A 26303-nucleotide genomic window follows, 5' to 3' on the forward strand; every position below is an offset into this window, starting at 1 on the left:
CTGTCAACACTAGGGATTTTGTACCGATACGATACTACTTTCGTACCGCAACACCTGTCCACACTAGCAACTATACCGGTACTGTAGCGGTATAACTGTATCGGTACAAAACCCACAAATGTATGGGTTTCGTACCAGTACAGTATCGGTACTGTAGCGCTTCGCCGGTAACCACGGAAACATTTCGCGCACGCGCATTTCAACTACCGTGAAAGAAAACCGCAAACATTTCTCGCTAGTGTGGACAGATGCACTAAACTGTACCGGTATACTTTGTATCGATACAGTTATACTACTTTCGTACCGGTATAAGTGTGAACATTTCGTACCGATACAGGTGTAGTATCGTATCGGTACAAAATCCCTCGTGTGGACAGGGTATAAATGACACTTAAACCACACCCAGTTTCAATGAACTGTTTTGAAGCGCCTGGGTAAATCCAAAATGGCTGCGTGTTGCACTCGGTAGTGAACAGGACGCTGTTGTTGTCACGTCCTATGTAGTCCGCTGACGTAGGGATTCCTGAGGCGTTCTGGATGCGGAATCGCTTTGGAATGAGCTGAACTGGGTCGAAAATAGATTTAAACACAACGTCCAGCGTGGAGAGAGTTCCACAAACCACGAATTGTACAATAACTATGGACGGTCAAGGTCGACTTCCGGGTTTGGGGTGATTGTGCGTGCGCGCGCGTGCTGACGCAGCTGAGGTCGGAGTTGCACAGTCATGCTGATGTGGATCGGGTTAATGGCACCGAGGTAAACAGCTGGACATGAAATGCACACTCGGGTTGTTTGGTTGGTTTTTTTTTTTTTCCTTTCTTAACTCCTCCTTCTGATACAGCAGTATTGAAGAAAGACTCACTTCCGGAAGTGCGCGTGCCCGAATCGGATTAAAAAGTAGCGAGTGTCGCGCGCGCAGTAAGTTGTTGGTTCTGGTTCACACTGTCGTGTCTGGGTTCTGCAGGAACGCTGGGGAATGAAGTCCTCTGGATATATTTTCTGGATTTTGGTGAGTTGTTATTATTTATTTATTTATTTTTTTAAAGAGTCGAGGAACTCCTTCACTACAGAAGTTTGGGTAAAGTATAATGCAGCATCAAAGGGCTTCCATTCCAGAAAAAACAACAAATACAGATTATTGCAAAAATAATAACAACCACATCCTGTATAAACTAGTATATAAATGCATATATACTACTGGGTTACTTTTTGCATGAATGCATTCTGTGCACAAGTTCACCATTTCAGAGCAATTCCAGCGTTACGGACGTGACACTTGAACTCAAAATGGCAACAAATGACCCAGTGCATGTTTTATTGTCTCCCAGTATTTAAACAGGTGTTGCATATTTTAAGGCTGTACCATACTGGAGAAGTGATAGAACAAGAACAATTCCCATAGTACATCTAGGGCATGCCGGAAAACGCTAATAAAAGATGCGTTATGGATGTGACAGAAAAAGTATCACTTTTCTTGGGTGACTGTACATTTTTATCAAACTCTGTGAAATCGTAAACCTAATGTTGAAATGGAGATATCCGTTTGATAGAGGGGTCCAAGGTGAATATTAAAAAAATCTTTGTTTAAAATATTTTGTATTTCATGCAGAGTTTCGGAAGGAAAAGTCAGCGTTATGGATGTGACAATTCCGTTATGGATGTGACGCGTCTGAAATAGACATGGCATATGTTTAGAAAATCAGCAATTTAACCACCATAACCCTTTGAAAAACTCTCTAAATATCAGCTAAAACTATCAAAGTTCTTAAATAATATTTAGGATGGCTATTGTTTTGTGGATTTTAGCATACATTTCTGTGGCTTGTGGGAATAATATAGAATTGTACATGATCAAAGTTGATTTTAGCTTGGGGTTTACATTATAAGTGACATATATTAAGGCGAAGGGAACGATTCTTGTGACAAATTGGTTCAACTTATTCACATCTGTAAAATACAGGCCTAGGTGATATCTTTGGGAGTGGTTTTGATGAATTACATGTTGCTTTAGTTTTGCATGGTGAGGTTGACATTTACATGGAATTGCCCTGTACCGATACGATACTACTTTCGTACCGCAACACCCGTATCGGTACTGTAGCGCTTCGCTGTAGTGTGGACAGATGAAGCGGTTCTGTATCGATACAGATATAATGCACATGCGCAATGAACCATTCCTACTTCTTCCGGGTTATTCATACAATACAATACGCACATGCTTTCCAGCTGTAAATAAAACGTCAAATACCCTGTCCACACTCGGGATTTTGTACCGATACGAAACTACTTTCGTACCGCAACACCTGTCCACACTAGCAACTATACCGGTACTGTAGCAGTATAACTGTATCGGTACGAAACCCACAAATATATGGGTTTTGTACCGGTACAGTATTGGTGCTGTAGTGTGGACAGATGAAGCGGCTCTGTATCGATACAAATATAATGAGCAAGCGCAATGAACTATTCCTACGTCTTCCAGGTTATTCATACAATACGCACGTGCTTTCCAGCTGTAAATAAAACGTCAAAATGGCTCAAAACGACCGTGGAGCTATATGGAGCAAGAGAAGGGGGGAGGGAGGGAGGGAGGGAGGAAGAGGGGGGAAAAAGGAGGGGAAGAGAAGGAAAGCGGGAGAAAGGGAGATTGGTTTTCTTTGTTTCTTTCTCAACTGCCTCGTGCGTTTTATACGATTCGACTGAATTTCGCGCACGTGCGTTTCAACTTCCGTGAAAGAAAACCGCAAACATTTCTCGCTAGTGTGGACAGATGCACTAAACTGTACCGGTATACTTTTGTATCGATACAGTTATACCACTTTCGTACCGGTATAAGTGTGAACACAGCAAAAAGGCTCAAAACGACCGTGGAGCTACATGGATCAAAGACGAAGTTATGTGTTTGTTGGAGCTTTGGGGAAACGAGCGATGCCAGGAACAGTTGGAACAGGAGATTCGTTTTCTTTGTTCCTTTCTCAACTGCCTCGCGTGTTTTATACAATTCGACTGAATAAATGACCACCAGAAATACAGACTGTACATTGATAACAAAAAGCACACGTGTTGTTTCATCCGCCATATTCTCAGAAGGAAGTTACCAGTCCAGTATCGGTACTGTAGCGCTTTGCCGGTAACCACGGAAACATTTCGCGCACGCGCATTTCAACTACCGTGAAAGAAAACTGCAAACATTTCTCGCTAGTGTGGACAGATGCACTAAACTGTACTGGTATACTTTGTATCGATACAGTTATACCATTATCGTACCGGTGTATATATGTGAACACAGCTTTAGTGTGCTTGCAAAAACACACTATTGTTCTTCTTAAGTTTTATTTTTATTATTCGTTTTCACCCGTTTTTTGGATCCACTCCTCCTCCTAGGGCTTTCGAGATAGACACCGTTCCAACGCTGAAACATAGGGCCCGATCTGGAATGGCGTGCTTGTTTTCAGCTTTTGGATCTGTTCTTTCGTTCGTCTTTTTTTTTTTTTTTCCCCCATAGAGAATGAATAGGGCTCACGAATCGGGCCAACTCCCCAGACACATATATGCATTCGGTTCTGACCCGCACTCATTATTTACTTTCTTTTCATGCCCCACTTTTTCATCCATTCACTTCCATTCATTTTTGGCCCCGTTGAAAATGAATGGCGTTTCGGGGGGAAAAAAAAGCTTTCACTCTCCGTCAAATTTTTTAACTGAGTGACCAAACTTCAAGAGACTTCATATGATGCCTCAGGGCAAGTCCCCACACATCCATCCCCTCATCTGAGTCTTTTTCTTGGTTTTCACACATCCTTTTTTTCCCTCCATAGGCTTCCATTGATTTTTGGCCCCATTCAAATGAATGGAGTTTTGCTCAGTAACACTTCACCACATATCCACTGGTGTAGTGTGCTTGGATCCAGCTTTTGGATCGACACACCCGTTCTGTCGTCCTTGTCATTTTTCTGTTGTTTTTTCCCCATAGAAAATGAACAGGACTCACAAATTGAGTCGTCCTACTCAGACACACTCCATTGGAGATGCACCAAACTTCATGTGATATTTCAGACCAACTCCCCTGACACATTCATGCAATCGTCTTTTCTTTTTTTTCCTTCTTTTTTTTCTTCTGTTCTGCTACAGCTCAGCAAGCACACTTTGCATTTTCTTTGCGGAAATGCAGTCTAGTTAACGTTTAAAAAAAGTTGCAAACGACATCCATCCATTATCTGTAGCCGCTTATCCTGTCCTACAGGGTCGCAGGCAAGCTGGTGCCCATCCCAGCTGACTATGGGCGAGAGCCGGGGTACACCCTGGACAAGTCGCCAGGTCATCACAGAGCTGACACACAACCATTCACGCTCATATTCGCACCTACGGTCAATTTAGAGCCATCAGTTATCCTCACCTGCATGCCTTTGGACTGTGGGGGGAAACCCACGCTGAGAACTCCACACAGAAAAGCCGTGGGCTCGAACCCAGGACCTTCTTGTTGTGAGGCGACAGTGCTAACCACGACACCACTGTGCCTGCAAGTAACCATTTATTCTTTTATTTGACGTTGTTTGCTTTGGCATGCACTTACAATACATGATTGCTTTTGCTGACTAAGGCCTGGTTTAGGCTTTTTACTTTGAACAACTAATCCTACCTGACAGGTTTCTATAAAGCAGTCATATTGGTTGTTTCCTTAGTTCCTTACCGCAAATAATGCTTTATTCCCTTTATGTTAATCATTATTTCCTTATTTGTCAAGTCTGTTTGTGTGTATTCTTTATTATCGACATTGCATTGGCTTCCAATCAGATTTTGTATTGGTGATAAAATGCTACTATTGGCCTAGAAAGCACTGACTGGTCTTGCACCGTTCAAGAAAAGGTGCAGGCTATCTGTTGGTATCTCATATAGTGAAAGCTACATCCAAGTCCCACGGTTCTGGAACAGCCTTCCAAGTAGCGTTCAGGATGCCGACACAGTCACAGTGTTTCATTCTAGCCTGAAATGTCTTTTTAGTCAAGTCTTTTTTTTTTAATAGCTTTTTATTAGGTAAAAGAGTCGATCTGGGTGGCACGGTGGTGTAGTGGTTAGCACTGTCGCCTCACAGCAAGAAGGTCCGGGCAGGGATGAGAATTTTCCGCCGATCGGCGGATTTCCGACTTTTTCAGACCAAAATGATCGTTTTTGAGATTGATGTAAATCCGTTGAGAAATTTTCGGGGGGTATAGTTAACGATCTGTGGTCACTTTAAAACGTCTTGATTCTTGGTGGGCTCCGGGTAAACATACTCGAGTCTTTCGACATGTCGTAATTAACGTTCACTTTTGCGACAATGTTCGACTTATTTGCGGTAGAATTTTCGGGAAATCCCATCACCTGCAATGTATAAACACAAGTACACATGCTCTCCACGCGTGGCTTGCAATCGCCGTTCGCCAACCGTATACACTGTTTGACGATACGCATTGGTAACATCGGAAAGACGCACGTATTCAGGCGGGATATTTTAGCATATCGACAATGGCAAAAGTCCTAGATAAGAAAGAAGAGGATCGAGCGAGGGAGATTGATAAAGGTGCAGGAATAAAGAACTGTTTTCGATGGGCTTGGTTAGAAAGAACACTGAATGTCGAGATCGACAAGCAGACCGTCACAACGAAGCTCGGTGATCACATACGGAAAATAGACGTCCCAGGAAAAGTACTTTGCTCATTGTGTTCTGACATGATAAACTACGCTAGTAGAGGGGCAAGGACTATCGAACTTCACATATACACCAAAAAACACAAAGGTAGGTCGAAATTATTTTGCCTGTTCAAAGATTCATTATATTATTTATCATGTACATCGCATGAATCAATGCCATTGTGTGTGTAATACATGTCATATATAAGTGTGTATCTTTTATAAATGGGGTTAGCTTATCTAATACCCTGTCCACGCTAGGGATTTTGTACCGATACGAAACTACTTTCGTACCGCAACACCTGTCCACACTAGCAACTATACCGGTACTGTAGCGGTATAACTGTATCGGTACCGTAGCGCTTCGCTGTAGTGTGGACAGATGAAGCGGTTCTGTATCGATACAAATATAATGCGCATGCGCAAAGTCGCACACCTCAATCGATGTCTTCGCTGAGTAAAATAGTGAAGAACGGAGATTCGTTTGTTTCTTTCTCAACCGCCTCGCGCGTTTTATACGATTCGACTGAATAAATGACCACCAGAAATACAGACTGTACATTGACAACAAAAAGCACACACATGTTGTTTCATCCATACGGAAGCAGAGAGAGGCCCTTCATATAATCCTTTTTTTTTTTTTTTTTATTCACCTTGTTATCCCGAGATAACGACATAATTAATTCAGGATCTCGAGAAAACAACACAATTATTTCATGATCTCGAGTAAACAGCTGAGAAATGGTTCATTCAGGTGCGCCAAGAGACTTGTGATATGCTGACTTTGGGGCTATTTCTCATTCTGTATAGACGCAACTTTGGTCATTAGAATGTCTGGAATAATCGATCACCTAATAAGGCAATATTTTGATCAGGGGTTGACACAGGGAGAGATTGCATTAAGTCTTTTAATAAGGGATCATTTCAAAATTAGTCCGCGGCACCTCCGCAGAAGACTGGCCCGGCTTCGTCTCTACCGACGGAGATACAGTGATCCAGCTGAGATCGTGAAATAATTTTGTTTTCTCGAGATCTCGAAATAACGGATGCCATATATTCTCGGAAGGAAGTTACTCGGTAACCATTTCGCGCATGCGCATTTCAACTACCGTGAAAGAAAACCGCGAACATTTCTCGCTAGTGTGGACAGATGCACTAAACTGTACCGGTATACTTTGTATCGATACAGTTATACCACTTTCGTACCGGTATAAGTGTGAACACAGCATACTGTAGCATGTTGGAGAATCATAGTATCATATCAATATTTCTGATAAAATTTTAGGTATGATACCAAGTATAACTCTCCTACTTGTTGCTCATTTCATAGGGGGACGGGGGGACTTGCTGGCATGTGCCGCGCGGGAGCGTCTGCCCAAATTTTTTAAGCCGAGATGAACTTTTTTTTTTTTAAATCAAAAACTATTCCAATATGTAATGCCAATTGTACATGCCTGTTCTTTAATTCAAAATCACCATCTTGATCTTCAAATTGACCATATGGTATCTGTATTACATTATATTACACAACATCCTGTCCAGATAAAACCTCGTTAGTACACAACAGTTGTAAGGGAAGTGATGTTGAATGTTGCCTGCTTAATATGCAAGACCTCCTGCTACCATGATAACATCAGAAGAAAGCTTAAGAGAATTATATGATAGAACTTTTTTCTGGTTTGCACTTCATTTTAAAGGATGAGAGTACATCAACAAAGAACATAAATTTCATATGATACTGATGAGGTCATTTTAGACAGACTGAAACTTCTGAGGACAAACTACCAGTTACCAGCATCACTTCAGACTAGTGATAGTAGCAGTGCATCTCCTATACATCAACCACTGGTGAAAAGCACAGATGGCCACCACTGTAAAGCCTCTGAGATCAGTAGCTGATCGTGTGAATAATGCTCCGGTATTTTATTGATATATTGTAATGTAATGCTTATGAATGTTTGATATAAACTTTAATTTTGTATAGAAACTGTACAGAAACACAGAAAAGTATTGTAACCTTATCACTATTATGAAAAGAACTTCAGAGAAAGCAGCCCAGTCTCCATTTGGTAAGGTATTTTATATATTTAAAAAATTATATATATTCATTCATTTACATTGATATCCACATTAGGCTTGGCACGGTTATGGGAAAAAAACCGAACCGTACGATACTCCTGTTGCGGTGCAATACGCGTATAATACCCCTATTTAAGACATTCGCCAAAAAAAAAAAAAAGCCGAATGCCCGTATGAAACCACGTGGTTCTCTTTCGCGCGAACAGGGGTGATAGCGTTCCGGCGCTGCGCCGGATTTCCGGCATACCGCGGCGCCGGGAAAAAAAAAAAATCTAGTTCGCCCATTATCCTGTGTCATTCTGAGATGCGCAGATAGACAGTAAAGGGAATTCGGAATTCCCTTTACTGTCTATCTGCGCATCTCAGAATGACACAGGATAATGGGCGAACTAGATTTTTTTTTTTTTTTTTTTTTCCGGCGAGGGGAGGGGAGGTTTGTTTTAAACAGTGCAGTGATTGGTTTTATTGCAATATTTTATATTGGCCGTGTGTGTATTTTGTTATAAATCGTTCTAAGAATACAGTGGCACTTTAAGATTAGATAAGAAATCCAGCCACACGTTTCAAAACACCGCACTTTAATTTCAAGTGAAAAAATCCATCCTCACTCTCAGGGATTAGAAGAGTTTTTGATTCGGTTTTTGTATATAGGTGGTTGGTTGGTCGCCACATAAAAGTTTAAGTTTGAACACACACATCTGTTCAAAAGTAAGCTTTAAGAACTCATTTTTATTTCTTCCAATTATGAAAACTCTGTATGTGACAAAAGACACCTGGTTCCTCTAGATGCCACAACATGGCAGCAAACACTCCTGACACTTTGTATAAATACTGTAGTAAATAAAAAAGCTGTTGAAATCATCCATGTCTTCCCTCTTGCTGTTTCAAAATACTACCTGGCTTTTCATCAGAGATTGTTCATAAAATGTGCTTATGTCAACTCAAACTCAGTTTGTGCATGATTATTTCATTGTAACTATAATTTTAACCTCTCTTAAATGCTGTATCCTAAACTATGTTTACTTAAGGTAAATAGTAGGCTATATGCCCAAATACAGAGTACTTAAGATTTAAAAAAAAAAAAAAACGCAATACGTACCGAACCGCAGACCTCAAACCGCAATACGTACCGAACCGCGACTTTTGTGAACCGTGCCACCCCTAATCCACATGTTAACAAAGACATGAATAGCAAAAATGCAGAAATATAATACTGTAGAGCTCTTGTTTATATTAAAAGGTGCATTTTTTTTTTTTGAAATCTTCAAATGTGAATTGATTAAAAACAAGGCTCTTGTACCATATTAATCATTTTCACTTGGTAGTCCACCAAGAAGGGGAATTTATTTCCAAATACATTGCAACTTTTTGCTGATAAAATTAATGGTTTCTGCCCCGGGCCCTGCTGGGTGCCTGCGGCCCCCAAACCCCCGGCATTTTTCAGACTTTTTAAAATATTTTTCCTTCTCATCCCTGGGTCCGGGTTCGAGCCTCGTGTCCGGTGAGGGCCTTTCTGTGCGGAGTTTGCATGTTCTCCCCGTGTCCGCGTGGGTTTCCTCCGGGTGCTCCGTTTTCCCCCAGTCCAAAGACATGCAGGTTAGGTTAACTGGTGACTCTCTAAATTGACCGTAGGTGTGAATGTGAGTGTGAATAGTTGTGTGTGTCAGCCCTGTGATGACCTGGCGACTTGTCCAGGGTGTACCCCGCCTTTCGCCCGTAGTCAGCTGGGATAGGCTCCAGCTTGCCTGCGACCCTGTAGAACAGGATAAAGCGGCTAGAGATAATGAGATGAGATGAGATGCTGTTGCACCCCCACTCTCACTCATTCCTTGTTTGTCCCTGCAAGAACACAAAATAATGCTGGATACTTGCAGACTATAATCTCTTTAGGTTGTTTTTTATTATTATTATTATTAGTAGTAGTAGTCGTGTAATTTTGTTCAGTGCAACAAAAGTCACTGTTTCATCTCCAAGACGTATTTGTGAATAAATTTTTATTAGCTATAGGCTCTAAAAATCACATCGTTTGGAGGAAGGAAAAAAACCCCAAGACTTCTGAATAATCTCACATTTTTCTTGCTTTAAATATAAATAATTAAAAACAGCAAATTAGAAAACACAATGATCCCATGTGTAAAGATAATTTAAATGATTTCTAACTTGATTTCTACATGTAATAAGTTTTTTGTAGAGAGAGACCGTAATCCAGTTTTGTTTCTGTCGCAGTATACCACAATATTATTACTGACTTTTTCCCAATAAAGGTGTTTTTTTTTTTTTTTTTTAAATAAATAATGACGATGTACATTATTGTACCAAGAGTGTTGCTTTTATTTTCTGAGACTGAATGCATCACCTGGAAACTTTGTTCGAGGTCAGTATAACAGATGCGTTATCGGTTTTAAAAAAAAAAGGGGGGGGGGGGGGGGGCACAGTACATTTTACAAAAGCATTGGTGTGTGTGGTGTTTTTTTTTTTTTTTTAAATATAATATAATTCCAGCAGCATCATTACAGGATAAGGGCAATTCCATGTAAATGTCAACCTCACCATGCAAAAATAAAGCAACATGTAATACATCAAAACCACTCCCAGAGATCTCACCTAGGCCTGTATTTTACAGATGTGAATAAGTTGAACCAATTTGTCACAAGAATTGTTCCCTTCGCCTTAATATGTCAGTCTTTCTTTCTTATAATGTAAAACCCAAGCTAAAATCAACTTTGATCATGTACAATTCTATATTATTGCCACAAGCCACAGAAATGTATGCTAAAATCCACAAAACAGCAAAACAATAGCCATCCTAAATATTATTTAAGAACTTTGATAGTTTTAGCTGATATTTAGAGTTTTTCAAAGGGTTATGGTGGTTAAATTGCTGATTTTTCTAAACATATGCCATGTCTATTTCAGACGCGTCATATCCATAACGGAATTTCGTCACATCCATAACGCTGACTTTTCCTTCCGAAACTCTGCATGAAATACAAAATATTTTAAACAAAGATTTTTTAATATTCACCTCTCTATCAAACGGATATCTCCATTTCGACATTAGGTTTACAATTTCACAGAGTTTGATAAAAATGTACAGTCACCCAAGAAAAGTGATACTTTTTCTGTCACATCCATAACGCATCTTTTATTGGCATTTTCTGGCATGCCCTAGATGTACTATGGGAATTGTTCTTGTTCTATCACTTCTCCAGTATGGTACAGCCTTAAAATATGCAACACCTGTTTAAATACTGGGAGACAATAAAACATGCACTGGGTCATTTGTTGCCATTTTGAGTTCAAGTGTCACGTCCATAACGCTGGAATTGCTCATAAACAGAGAATAGAAAATGGAGAACTTCTAGATAAATTAAGTATTTACATGTACAAATGTATCAAAAAACGATATGAAAAAAGTCCAGCAGGAGAGGTATTGCACATTGTCCAGTATTTGTTTTAAAGGAATGGAAATTTGGGAGTCGCTGATTTTGCTAAATCATTAAAATGGTAAAAATCCATACAAGATGTGTGGGTTGTTGTTTTTTGCCTTTTTTCTTTCCGTGTTCATTTATTACAGAGTACATTTTCAATAAAAGATCCTCAAACTACCTGGTTTTATACAATTTCACTCCTGTTTTATTAGCAGGCCTAATGATCATGATGCATTTCATGTATTGCAATATATCTGGGAATGCAGCGAAACACAACACCCACAGTGACTTGACCTGGATGTTATCAGGTGATTTTAAAGTCATGACTGATTCTTAAAAAAATTAGATTCATAGACATCATTTCCCTGAAGGGGAGCAATTCATTCTTGATAACACAATGACCCATTATTCCAAGTTACTGTGACCAGAAATTCACTATGCTTGCTTGCTTGCTTGCTTGCTTGCCTTTCCTCAAGTCAGCTTGTAAGTTATAAATTAACTGTGCTGTTGGAATATTTCAGATGTTCATATAGGGTATAAACATATGTTGAAGCAATGTTGCATAGCTTTTCTTAAAGAAAGACGAAAACCGTGCACTCCTAATTCCATAATGACTGTTTTGTTTGTTTGGTTCTTGCAGAGACTTGCCAATGTTTTCTGAGTCAGCGATGATATGCTTTGGCATAACTGGTTTCTTGCTTATTGCTGCCATTGGAAGTGTACTTGGCTGTAAGCTATTCTGTTGTGTTTTTTTTTTTTTTTTTTTTCTTCCATAATTAACTTCTTATTCATCCAGGATTCCAGAAAGGAAAAATTGTCATGAACAGACTCTGCACTTCCTTTTAAAGATCCTCAAATGTATTAAGACTCTCTTTATTTGTAAATACAGTTCATGTGTACACATTATTATCGCGCTTAAATTGTTACGTAAAATGATAACCATTAAAATTTCAAGGCTATTTTTGTCTTTTATTTATTTAATTTTTTTAAGTTTTTATTTATTATTTTTTTTAATACCAAAGTTTGTCCCTGTTTCAAATAAATCCACTTTATGGCCAAATGTTTGTGGACAACTGACTACCACACCCACATGCGGTTCTTCCCCAAACTGTTGTCATGATGTTGGAGGGACACGGTTAAACAGAATGTTTGCTTTGTTTGCTGTAGCGTTACAATTTCCCTTCGCTGGAATGAAAAGGCCCAAACCTATTCCAGCATGACTGTGCCGCTGTGCACAAAGCAAGCTACATGAAGAAATGGTTTGCCAAGTTTGGAGCTTGACCACAACCGGACTTATCACCTTTGGTATGAACCGAAACACCGACTGCACCGTGACTGCCTGACCTCACGAATGCTCTTTTGGCTGAATGAGAACAAACACCCCCCCACCCCCCATGCTCCAACATCTAGTGGAAAGCCTTCCCAGAAGGGAGGAGTTGTGATTTATTATAAGAGCAAAGAGTGGATTAAATCTGGAATGGGATGTTCAAAAAGCACATGTGTAATGGTCAGATGTCCCCAAACATTTGGTTATATAGTGTATGCGGTGTATATAGTTTTATCTTACTTGTTTCATTATAGATGGTTTTAGATGTATATAAACCTGTTGCTGAATGACCAGACTTAGGATTGGTGTCAGGACTGAATAACAAATGTATGAATGGTTAAAAACCTCAAAATCTGGACGTTTTGCAATATTAAATTTTTGGTGCACCAAGTGTGACACAATAATCCAGTAAATCTTTTATACTTTCTGTTCCAAAAACAAGTGTAACCTCCAGGTAGTTAACAATAATCCCACCTTGCATATGCAGTGCGTATCACGTATCAATGTTGCCTTTTAACTTTTAAGCGCGTATGACGCAGCAAGGTCACACTTTTGCAGGAGGCCAGTGGTGTGTGGTGTCGTCTCATGATAAGCATGCTTCAAAATAAAAACTGCATTTGGAATGTTTGGTTCAGCAAACAAACCAGTTTATTGAAAAGCTGTACAGAAAAAAAAAATGTCACAACCATGACAGCAATGGCATCAGTTGTGCTATTCAGGTAATTGCAAGAACTGTTCTTTGTGGGAGTGACTTTTTGGAAGGTTTGAAAAGGGAAGTGAAACATGATTCAGCAGAGTATATATGGCTATTTGCATGCACAGTTTGTAGGCCATTTGGGCTCTACTCTACCATAAATGAAGATCTTTCTACTGTTTTTCAGAGTTCCTCTGTGGCAGCTCTCCGCATCTCATTTGACTTGTCAACTTGGACATGAAGCAAACTCGTAAAGTTCTTGCTCATTTTTACTTTCTTTTTCAGCACACTGAGAGCATGGAGGCATAATGCAAAGTCATACTTGAAGAAAAAGAACTCTACGTGAGAAGATTTTGTGTGGATTTCAGACGTCTGACAGACATCTAATTTTTTTTGACGCCCTTTTGAGGCAATTTTGTTGGTATCTATGTAATATTCGCTCAATATTTGATCTGGATTATTAAACAATGCCTATTTGGTCTGCAAGAGACCACAGTCATGATGGATTTACAGTCAGACAAAAAAAATATGGCTTCTTATCTCCCAGTGACTACCAGTTGTGTCTGTATTACTTCATGATACGTGGTTGGATCTAGACTCTTGTGCCTGCCCTATATCCTGTGAAACCGAATTACAACCCAGGCTTGGAAAATGATATGTCCAAGGAAGAAGAGGCCCATCAAAGATGAGGATTTTTCAGCCATTGTGGTTCCCTCCATGAAAGGCTATGGCTACTTGGACTACACCATTGAGAGTCACCCTTCCAGAGCCCTTCAGCTCATGGACGAGTTGCGTCAACACGGGTTGCTCTGTGACCTGGTACTTCGAGTGATGTACAAAGATACGATGGAGGATTTCAAGGTGAGAGTTTTCATGGGTGAATCCACAAGAAAGATGAGTCAGCACCGTTTAACTTGGGTTAGAAGAACTTGTTTGGCAATGTTTGATGTGTAGTATGCTTAGTATCACTGTATGTACAACATTTGGAAAAAAAGTTTCTCCCAAATTATCTAAAATCACTAAAAGTAGTTGCTCCCGGTTATTCATTCGAAGGTATACTATACAAACCCCCAAAGTGGTAACACTTAAAGGTAGTGAGAAGTAAGTATCATGAACTGGTTTCTATTCCATCTATTGCTCCTAGCTTTTCAACATTATGAGCAAGACTACCATGGTGCACGTTAATCACCACTTTTACCACCACCAGAGTTTACTATGCAGTTAGACAGCACTTGAGCATTGCATGGGCTTTGAATCTGGAAAGCTCATGGACACCAAATGGGGTATTTTTGGGCCATCTTTAATTTGGCCACTTTGATCTTGTTATGCCCGTCACGGACATGTCTATATTATCCAGGTGCACAAACTGGTACTGGCAGCCTGCAGCCCATACTTCAAAGCCATGTTCACCAACAACTTCAAAGAGTGCCTGGCCTCAGAGGTGACTCTCAAGGATGTTTGCCCTCAGGTGATCGGTAGGCTGGTGGACTACGCCTATACCTCCCGCATCACAGTAGGGGAAAAGTGTGTGCTGCACGTCCTGCTGGCTGCCATGCGCTTCCAAATGGAGGATGTGGCGAAAGCATGCTGTGACTTCTTGATAAAAAACCTAGAGCCCTCAAACGTCATTGGGATTGCCCGGTTTGCAGAGGAGATCGGCTGCATTGAGCTGCATCACCGGTGTCGAGAGTATATCAACAGTCACTTCAGTGAGGTAGATTCTTCTAGTGATTGCAATGAGAAGTTGTCCTGATTTTGACAGTTCTATGGTAAACCGAGAAAATTATGTGCTGTTTGTTCCAGGTGACCAAAGAAGAAGAGTTCTTCAGCCTGACGCACTGCCAACTGGTGGAGCTCATCAGTCAGGACAGTCTGAAGGTTTTGTGTGAGACTGAGGTATACAAAGCCTGCACTGACTGGGTGCGCTGGGATGCAGAGGCTCGCTCCCAGTACTTCCATGCTCTGCTCAATGCTGTCCGTATCTATGCCTTGCCAGCAAAGTTCCTCAAGAGGCAGCTACAGTCATGTCCCATTTTGAGCAAAGCTAACTCCTGCAAAGACTTTCTCTCCAAGATCTTTCATGACATGACCCTCCGCAAATATTTGCCCCCTCCTCCAAATCGGGGTACAAAGTTGATCTATGTGGCTGGGGGTTATAAGCAGCACTCACTGGCCTCCATGGAGGCTTTTGACCCAAGAAACAACACGTGGCTGAACCTGACACCGATGACACAACCCTGCAGTGGCTTGGGGGCCACTGTACTGTTTGGGCTCTTTTACACTGTGGGGGGTCGAAACCTCTCACTGCAGAGCAACGCAGACTCTGCAACACTGTCCTGCTACAACCCCATGACCAATCAGTGGACCCAGCTAGCTTCACTTAACACAGCCAGAAACAGAGTGGGTACTGGGGAACTTGACGGGAGCATTTACGCTGTTGGAGGATCCCATGGATCCACTCATCACAACACAGTGGAGAGGTAAGTTTACATAATTTTTGTGGTGTCATTGTTATCACTGCCTCCTTTCGTAAAGCATTTCAGCTCATTTAGGGCTATGACGGTGGAAGATTCACTGGGTCACCACCATTACACACCCATTATTCTGTAAATTTTGCATTATCAGGGTTTGTTTTTTTTTTAAACCCTTTCATACTATTTATTCAGACTTTCTTTTTGGGCGTTTGGTTACATTCCTTAAATATAATGAAGCAATTAAAACGTCTTTTTCAAAATGAACAAGGGTATAAATAATTCATGTGGAAACAAGTGATTTGGCCAGTAGCAACTTGTGAATGAATGGGGGGTGGAAACCAGCATGAGCTTCTTTAATGTGTCCAGCAAATCTTTTCAAATGTTTTTTGCAGATGTATTCAAACCACTGCACACCTGAGCAGGCAGTTACTAAAGATGAATTAAAGGACTCGATCAAGGCATTGCATGTTAATGAACATGCTTTTTCTTTATCTCTAGTACCAACTAAGAACCAACACCCCCCCCCCCCCCCCCCAAAAAAAAGCAAACTAATCCCTATTATTTTCTGTATTTATTGTATCTGTTTTGAACACATTGATTATTCCAAATGATGTATTTATATTCTGTTGCATCCCTATTTTGTACCTTACAGGATTAACAAGAATCGCATTTGCCATGGGTGAGCACATTTTCACAAAAGCTGTGGCATTCAGCATTGTGTTTAAACATGAAAGAAAAATGGTGGTTAAGTGTTCTAAAATATTTTGACTTGGCATGTGCTCCCTCAAACAACAGACAAGGCCTGTTCTGATTCCGAGAAGTCACTTAGATGAACAAACTTATCCCATAGCTAATGGCGAGCTTTAGAAGAGCATTGCCAGTTGTAATGCCATGCCTAATAGGTGCTATAACAGCAGTTGTATTAGTCACTTTTACCAACCTGCTCTCCTGCCTCCAGTCTTTGTTCTCTTTTATTTGGTGACACAGAAAGCAAAAATAGCATTGTTTTGTCTTTTGTCCGTGCTTGTAATATGCATCATTATCTCCAGCATGCTGTGCAGTTTGACCCAACACTGATGCAACATTGCTCTGAAAAGGGTGGTGGAATATGCAGGACAGGTTTTTCCTAAGAAGAACTTCGCAGGTTGCTTTTATTTGTGAAATGCACAACTCGGAAACTCGTGTTCAGAACTCGCTAGCGTGCATCTTGCAGGCAATCATTCTAAAATAATAAATCATTAACACTGAAAGTTGGCCCTAAAGTCACCTGGAAGTCAGTTTACGGAATCCAAATCAGAAACGTGTTTGGTTTGCTTGCTATTTATTTATTGTGGTTTGGCTTCACATTAGGGTTGGGCGGTATTACGGTAAGAAGGTATCCCGAGGTATCCAAAAGTACCGACGGTATCGGTCTCATTACCGTCATTTTAAAAAAATATATAATATCTAAATAAATATGGAGTACATGAGGTCATAATATAAAATAATAAATTGAAGATCATCCCGAATAACTGTGTGATCGTATTTTCACTAATTCTATCAATTTCCTAAAGAAGTTTTCATCGCGTGCAGGGTTGTTTGTCGTTACCATGGCAACCCTGCGTGACATTTTGGAGTCTGACAGAAAGCTTCGCAAGAGACTGAGCCCGGGGGTGTCATGGCTCAGATGGCTAAGGCACCGTACCATAAATCCGGGGACCCGGGTTCGATTCCGACCCGAGGTTATTTCCCGATCCCGTCTCTCTCTCCCCCGCTCATTTCCTGTCTCTCTATACTGTCCTATCTAAAAAAAAAAAAAAAAAAAAAAAAAGAGACTGAGACCGCGGTTGAAAGATGGCAAGTCAAGATAACGAGTTAGTGGCAAAAAAAAATACAACGTCGGCAGTGTGGCAGTATTTTGGTTTCAAACCAAACGAAAAGGAAGAGCCAGCAATAATGTAAATGACCGCGCAAAATCGAAAAAATTCTAATATGTCCCCTAAGGCACACCATAGCCTGGGGTACTCCACTTCCACGAGATCTCTCCAATGAGTTGTGTTTTGAGTAGGTTACATGAGTAACAACAAGGTAAAATAATATAACGTATGACATTTGGGATGTGGGTAATAAACGTTTGAAATGTCATCTACTGAAGAAACGGAAGAAAACATCGTAGCGTAAACTGTTAGGTTTCTGGTGGGAATTAGCAATGCGCTTGCTATCTTTGTTGGGTGTGTTAAACCGTATGGATTTAAGTGGAATAATTGTAAGGAGTTATGTGATCAAGACAACGTTTTAAGCAAGGTAAGGCCATTTGATTATTAATTTCCCCGCCATGGCATGACGTGGGCCCATATGATTTTGCCTTGTGCAGCTATCACGCATTTGAATTAGGTTCGCCTCATTTGCGCTGAAGAATATGGTTTATCGCGCAGTCTAAACGGACTTGGGTGTTGGTTGATTCTTTTTCTTTTTTTTATTTACCATGCTTGAAAGGGTATGATCCTGCTCATCGTGTACTTTTTTTTTTGACGGAGTAGGTGAAATAGTGCTGCACATGGCGTTTCAACGCAGACATGTGTAAACGACAGTTGAATGCTATTTTCAAGATGAAGGAAGAGTTGCGTGATGCTTTGAAATATCTCTTAATCCATTCATCAATGCACAAAATTCGCTTTGCTGCTTAATCCATACCACAATGCACATAATTCGCTATGCTGCTTTTAAATAGTACATTTGAGGCATAGGCGCACGTTACACAGTAGGCCGAAACAAAATATTATTTTTTTCTCGGTAATACCGTATACCCCGGGAAAACACAGAGACGGTTTAAAGGTATCAAAATTTGGATACCGCCCAACCCTACTTCACATTACATTTATGGACTCTTTCACACCTGTTTGATCTGTGGAAAGTCCAAATCGGAGCAAAATTGATACTTTTGCAGGGTGCCCGCTGGCACTCGTTACGTTCGTCATTGACGAACATAATCCATCAGTGACCAAGAGAAAATCACTAGCAGTCGTCACAGTGACGAATGTATTTATCATTATAATAAGACATCTTTTCTAGAAATCCTTCCACAAATCCCTCCGTTTGCTGAAATCCAACCTCAGTGAAGAGACGGCGGGAAGCCAGAGTGTAAACAGTGAGCATGTGCTTGTGACCAATAAAAATCGACTACACATAATGACCAAATGAGCACCAAGCTTTTGACCAATTGCAGTGCATCTTAATCGGCCTGGTGTGGTGGTGTAATTATCTCTGCGTGAACCAAACAATGGCGCAGTCTAAACTGGTGAAGTTTTTTTGGGGGCTTCTTCAAGCACTGAAGATGATTTAAGGGCTGAAACAGCCACAGGGGAAGCACACTCAGAGTCCCGACCGTCCCTGAGCACATCAGACAGTGTCAGTAATACAGGGGTCGGTTTAAAAAAAAAAAAAACACACACAAAGTGAAAGTGCTGTCAGCTGGCAAGCAACTGAGGGGAGCTCTGTTTTGGGGGGGGTGTGGCGTGTTGAGTCCCTGTAGCTAACTGATGTTCGTCCTTTGGGGTCAAAGATTACCATGACTTCAATTTGGTGGGTGGTAGTTGTGGGTCTGGAGGTGACTGAGGCCAGTCTGGGCTTTGAAAGTATGCCCATGTGTCGGGCATGTGTAGGTAGGCGCTGTAGTGGTGGTGGCGATTAGTTTGAGCCTTCCATGCAGCTCACTTCTTGTGGGCCTCGGTGATGCATTTCATCTGTTGTGGGAGCATAAGCACTAAACAACATTGCGTTCTTGCCTCCAAGTGGGAGCTGAAGTGTCATCAGGCGATTGTTGATGATGCTCTCCAGGAGTTTGGTAAGTTTCTGGGCGAGGTGGGACTTTGCAGCAAATCCATGCCTGCCTCTCACCATTCAGTGCTGCTACGACCACTCCAGAAGATGGTCTAACCACCACCATGTTCCATGAGCTGGCCCTTGTCCACTAGATGTGTTTTGCTGAGGGCAGTTATGTCCACATTGTAGCGAGCTAGTTCCCTGGTGACTAATGCAGTTGTTCTCTCCAGCCTGTCTGCTTTGAAGTTATCCAGTAGTGTGCGCACGTTCCACATGCCAATGTTGAGTACCTTCACTATCTTATTTTCTTATTTGTTATTTCGACCACAGAGTGGGATCCCTGCCAGCCATGGTGTGCTGGCTAGGGTGAGGTGAAGCAGACTGTGTTTTGGGACACCTTTTCTAGCCCCTTCCTCCATGGAGGTGAGCAGAGTAAATCTTATCCAGGGCTGCTCAGACACCCAGGGGGCTGCTGAACTCCGCTGCTGCTTCGTTCCAGCAGAGAGCGACCCTGTGCCCTGGGCTGCCCGTGTGTAGTTTCGTGACTACAGCTTCTAGTGTTTCCACACCTGCTGCTTCACCACTTGCCCATTACCACAGGACTTGAATTTGAAGTCATGATTTGGATTAGAAGAGTGAGGGAGAGTTGTGTAGCCGTCAGCCTCACTCTCTCGTCCCGAATTAACTGGGTCCAGGGGCAAGACAGAATCAAGATGGCTGGAGCTAGGTTGGGATGCAGTAGATGGCCAACAATGTTCTACATGTTTCACTCTGCCCTGATCGCGCTCCACAAACGCTTTGCTGGGTCCACCTTCCTGCACATTGAACCACCAGGTGGTGGTCTCCACCGTCCAGTCTTCAGTCATAACTCTGACCAGGGGAGCGAGGGGTTGCTAGTGCTTACTCAAGGCACCACCCCAGGCTAGTGGAGGGAAGGAGATGCCTTACTACTCCATTGCATGGTGGTCAAGGATGGCACATGCCCACTGCCCTAATACAGGTTCTACATCACCCAAACTGGCACAATTCTAACGTATGATGAAAAACGCAGTGTCGTTCTGTGTGAAATCGACAGGAAATTCGAATTCTGTTCCAAGATTCTTCTTGACTCTGTTCAATTGTAAATCAAGTTTTCTGTTGACGTAAAGGGAATCCTAATTCCATGTTAAAATAACCTTAAGTAAGCTCAAACTAAAGAGCTTTATTTTAGCTTGATGGTGCACAGTCTGCCCAAAATCAAGTCTTTCTTACTAGAGGCTGGAGTGAAGCCAACATTTTATATGCAATAGAGACCTGGATCTGTACAAATATGAGTTGTGCCAGTTTGGTTGGTATAAACCTGTATTAAGTCCACTTTGATAAATTGGTAACTAAGAAAAAATACAGATTAAGTGAAGAAAACAAGTAAGGGAAGAATACTTTGACTTGATTTTTCAAGGAAAAAAGTGGAGAATACTTTTCAGAACCCAAGGGGAACCCTGCTTTTGGTTTGTTTGCTATTTGCTTTGGTTTATTTGGGGTTACAGGATATTCTGGGCTAGAAACATATACTTGTGAAACAACTTCATTCTTTGGTCAGAAATATGGTAATGGAAAACCTTTACCAAGTGTATTCAGAACTCCCAAAATCACCCAAGTGCTGACAACACGGAGCTGGCACGAAGTAATTATAGAAATGATGATGAGTTTGAAAATGGAGTAAATCACATCCAGTATTTTTCTTTTTATTCATCTGTCCAAATCTCCAGAACACATGGCATTTCTATTCTGTCCTTTGACGAAGTTGAACCTCACAGCTCCCTTCACTTCAGCAGCTTACATCTACCCACAAATAATACATGGCAGGTTTGATCCACTTCCTGCAGTTGAGTCAATTCAGGCTCAAATCACTTTCTCAAAGCAATCAAATCTCACTGGAGTTCATTTGGACCTGAACCAAGACCTTGTGAATGAACCAAAAAGCAAAAAACATCTGCTTAAGGGTGTGTGGTAAGGGGTGAGGCTGAAAACATGCTCATAAATATCCTATTTACTGGTCTGAAATACAGCAGTGGGTCTTTGGTCTGGATATCCTCAGTTTGCACATTTGTGCATCATTTTAGCAGCTGTCATGAAATGCCTGAAATCCACCTCATGTTTGGTTCCTGGAGTTATATCAATTTGGAGTCAACCTAGAAGCCGCTGCCTCTTGCAGGTGCTCTCATCTGCCTAAATAAAACAAACTGAAAGATGTAACTGAACAAAAGTTTGTTTTCAGTTGATTTAACTTCTGCATACATGGAAGTACCGTAAGATTGAAGACCTTTTTTAGTTTTGTCCCTTGATTGGCACCAGATTAAAATCTTTTATATAAGGAAGTGGCAGCCAACATGTACTTCCATGTTGTTGAAAGTGTTTGTTTGACTTGGACCATTTTTCTGTGGATCATGTAATATGGCTGCAAGCTACAGTAATCCTGGGGTCGGATATAAAGTTCTGTGACAAAATATTTCAGGTCAGGACACAGTTTTACAGGATATTGGTTGTATGTATCCTATTATGTAGAAGACACTCTTTCATACATGGATATATCATACTGTAGTCATGAGATGACAAGTTTGCATCAGAACCATAAGTGTGAGTCCATGAGAAGATCATTTGGTCCTTCCCTCTGGGTGGAAGTTGGCACTCCTCCTTCAAGTGTGTTCAGGCGCTCTGTGGGGCTTTAAAAGCAACAGTTAATTTTTCCAAGATAGAATAAATTGACAGGCACTGTGGCCTGAGTTCCAGGGTCTTTGGTTTGACCCTGAGCTCAAGTTGAGGAATCTGTATGGATTTACTCAGGGTTCTCTGGTTTCCACCCACCTCTCAAAAATGTGAGATTCGCTACGCTAAATTGCCCCTAGATGTGAATAACTCTGTGTGTGTGTGTGGGGGGGGGTGTACATAGTGCACTGTGATGTACTCCAGGGTGTATTCCCACCTTGATGTTCATGGTACAAGTTCCAGATCCACCAATCATGATAAAGCACTTACTGAAGATGAATGAATGAGTTCTGAATTGCACGTCTTTATCACAGATACGATCCAGAGACAAACAGGTGGACATATGTGGCACCAATGTCAGTGGCACGCCTGGGAGCTGGTGTGGCAGCGTGCGGGGGAGCTCTGTATGTGGTGGGGGGCTTTGATGGCCAAAACCGGTGGAGAACAGTGGAACGCTACCAACCAGACACCAACACTTGGCATGATGTAGCGTCTATGAACACTGCACGAAGTGGCTTAGGTAAATGGTAACCTTTTTCTTAATTCCCCACTGTTTTTATTTTTGTTGTTTTTGCAAACCCAGATATCCCATTAAAAGTGCTTTTTTACCTATTTGGGGAAAAGGCTGTCCTCCTTACTCGTTCATGCAATCATGCAGAAGCAGTGCAATGCATAAAGTAATACAGATACTAAAACTGGACTGTTGAAAAAGGCTAGGTGATGTTTTTCCAATCTTCAAATGTCTAGTTTATTTAAATGGTGACCACTATAGACTCAGATTCCTGTTTATGGTTGACAGGAGTGGACCCCAAGATGGTCTTTTGCTTTTGTAGCCCATCCACCTCAAGGTTCAAACTGGAGTGGGTTCTGAGATGCTTTTCTGTTCACCACGGTTGTAAAGAGTGATTTGAGTTGCTTCAGCCTTCCTGTCAACTTGAACCAGTATGGCCATTCTACTCTGTCCTTTCTTATTAACAAGGCCTTTCCGAATGCAGAATTGACACTCGCTAGATGGTGGTCTCCTTTGCATGAAAATTCCAGGAGGTCAGCAGTTCCTGAGATACTCAGACCAGCACATATGGCACCAACAACATACCCTGGTCAAAAGTCCCTGAGATCATGTTTTTCCCCTTCATGTTTGATGCGAACTCTTATTATCTGAAGCTCTTGACTTGAATCTGAATGATTGTATGCATTGCGCTGCTGCCACATGATTGGCTGATTAGATAATAGCATGAATGACAAAGTGGACAGTGGGTGTAAATGGCTTGCTAGCAAATGCTTATAAACTGAAGATTGTGCCATGTTTGCCAGTACCTGGCTAATGCTAATGATTCACCAGGACTACTGTTAGGGTTATATTGCATGTTAAGCAACAAAACCATGTGATTTTAATATAATGGTTTGGCATCCAAATGGGTGGAAAATGGTTAATTGCAATTTACTGACCCAAGATGATTTTTTGAACCAATGGTTTTTGATTCTTGCACCATGCAGGAGTGGTGTGTATCGATTCTTACCTGTACGCAGTGGGTGGTTATGACGGCCAAAGGCAACTCAACACTATGGAGAGATATAATGTAGCCAGAGACGTTTGGGAGCCCATGGCATCCATGGCTCACAGTCGAAGTGCCCACGGAGTCACTGTCTACCACGACAAACTTTTTGTCTTTGGTGAGCATACAAGATTGAACAGTTAATGATGTAAATGGTTTTCCTGATATTTCCAGGGATCTCTGCACCTTATGCAAAAAACGTACATAAAATATGGTGACGAACAGTGACATTCTGTTTCACTGTTGGTTATTTACTGAGAAAATGGAGACTTTGTGTCTTGATTGTATTTGCTCGTTGAAGCGGCAGGGCTCTCATTACAAGGCCATTTCCGTGTTAGCGGGAATACAATGCGGAGTCATTCACTTAATCAGCACTTACACGTAATAAACCAGCACTTTGTTTAAAGTAATACCAACCAAAAAAAAGTAGTATTAAATTCAGTATTAATTATAAGCACTTTTTTTTTTTTTTTTTTTTTTAAATTTCGCCTAGTTTACGTTTTATATTTCCTATACAGATTTACTTTGCTAAGTTAAAGGGTCATTTGAACTTTAATTGCATTAATATCAGTGTTAAATCTCCTTGTGTATCCACAATCCTAGTCTTCTACTAAGAGCTATAATATAATCAGTTTTTTATTTTTAAACTCTTCTCCTGCACAACATGAAATTTCTTTGAACTTCTCACACCAGTATGTGCTTAACACATTGATGGCAGTCCTTAACCTGATAATGATTTAATTATTGCAGTCCAACCTTGCTTGGGAAATCCATGAGTAATGAATAAAACATTTCAGGACATGCTGTTACAGGAAAATAATTAACCACAGCTTGGTGTGATGTGGCCTGATGCAAAGTTAGAACATTATGAAACAGGGTCCTATTTTCACTTATTAGCTATAAATACTTATTCACCAAACGTTGTAAAATCTTGTCGTAACCTTCTGACCAATCAGAATTAAGAATTTAACAGTGCTGTGATCATAAATAAGATCGGCTACTTTTGGGAGTTGATCACTATCTTAAAGAAGAAAACTAATGAATGTTTTCTGTTGCTTCCATCAAGGTGGTTTCAATCAGAGTGGTTTCCTGTCCAGTGTGGAGAGTTATTGCACAGGTAGTAACCAGTGGACGTATGTGACTGACATGCCGGTGGGTCGAAGCGGGATGGGAATGGGTGTAACCATGGAGCCGTGCCCAGGCTGCCTTTCTGAGGAGGAAGACGTGGTATGATGCAGACTTTGAACCTTGCATTGTCACCCAGAGATCATGTCTGGAGCGGATGCAAGGCAGGTTTCCCAGCCACAATGATTTTGATCCATTGTGCTATGGCAGTATTTAACAAGACTGTACATTGTGTATGTTATTTTGAAAGGAATCACTGGACTACTGACATAGCCTGATGAGTCTGGATTACTCTGTAAATAACATCTGAATAAAAGTTTTGATCTGTATATTTGCTTTTTATTATTATTTAAAAAAAAAAAGTTGAACCTCAGACTTGTCATTTTATTGAGTTGTAGCTTTAAGCATGGCCGCTAGGTGGAGGGATTTGACTTCCACAGAGCATGTGAATGCTTTATATTATGGGATGTGTCCAATTCTTCAGTCAGTTGTTTTTTTTTTTGTTTTTTTTTTTTTTAAACCAATAATTTTATTTATTTAGGCATTCTCACACCTAAGGGTGCTGTGCAAATGAATATATAACTAACAAAAACCAGAAAAGTAAGCATTAACATTGCAGAAAAACATTAACAGGCAAGCAAACATTAACAGTCACGGATTATCAAAAGAGACGAATGAACAAGCAGGCCTGCTGAGTAACATGATTAAGCAGTGTAAAATGGAGGAGGGTGCTGCATGACATAATGAGATCTAAATGTACTGCAAATATGTGAAGAGATGCATTTTGACGACTGAAGGCATGTGAAAGGGATAGTATTTTTAATTATTTTCAGAAAAAAAATTAAATTTTAATTCATTAAAGAGATTTGCACACTCATGGTGTATAGAAGTAATTTTTCTTTGTTTGGAGAGAGATATTGTGACATGTAGCATAATGAGTGCAAGATCAAATCACTGGACTGTCAGAGAACCACTGTTGGTCCTTAGGTAAAACCCTTAACTGCTCCAGCTACATGCTTAAAATATCTTCCAGAAACAAAAATGTTATGACTATTATAGAAGATACGTTTGGATTATACTAGTGGACGACATGGAGAGATGGACATCGACTGTTAGCTAGCTAACGCTACACCACAGCGCTGTTGGATTCTTAATCCTGATTTATTGTTGATTATGGTGAAGTTTTCTGTGAGGAGGCTTTTATGCATCATTTTTGGAAGGAGTCTGAGTTGTCCTTAATAAGAAAGTCTTCAGGACAAGTTAAATTAACTGATTAAGGCCCACCTCTGTGCCATCAAACCGCGAGTTGGCTTAGTGGTTAGCGTGTCCGACTCTCGACCAGGAGATCGCAAGTTCTACTCGCAGTAGAGTCATATCAAAGACCATCATAAAAATGGTAC

At 40.9% G+C, this 26303-nt stretch overlaps 1 protein-coding gene across 3 annotated transcripts; it reads left to right on the top strand.

Moving 5' to 3' along the window:
- Nucleotides 1–431: 431 nt before the first annotated feature.
- keap1a (kelch-like ECH-associated protein 1a) lies at nucleotides 432–25232 on the top strand. 3 transcript variants are annotated; one of them, XM_060929459.1, is made up of 7 exons: nucleotides 432–1010; nucleotides 13390–14063; nucleotides 14560–14916; nucleotides 15006–15682; nucleotides 22537–22742; nucleotides 23720–23896; nucleotides 24845–25232. In XM_060929459.1, the coding sequence occupies exons 2-7, from the start codon at nucleotides 13854–13856 to the stop codon at nucleotides 25009–25011; spliced, it is 1794 nt and encodes a 597-aa protein (XP_060785442.1). In that variant the 5' UTR covers nucleotides 432–1010; nucleotides 13390–13853; the 3' UTR covers nucleotides 25012–25232. The 3 variants fall into 3 exon arrangements, with proteins under 3 accessions (XP_060785442.1, XP_060785455.1, XP_060785450.1); XM_060929472.1 differs by having other exon boundaries at nucleotides 14671–14916; XM_060929467.1 differs by having other exon boundaries at nucleotides 13488–14063.
- The last annotated feature ends 1071 nt before the right edge of the window (nucleotides 25233–26303 follow it).

Source organism: Neoarius graeffei, chromosome 1, assembly GCF_027579695.1.
Source record: "Neoarius graeffei isolate fNeoGra1 chromosome 1, fNeoGra1.pri, whole genome shotgun sequence".
Taxonomy (NCBI): domain Eukaryota; kingdom Metazoa; phylum Chordata; class Actinopteri; order Siluriformes; family Ariidae; genus Neoarius; species Neoarius graeffei.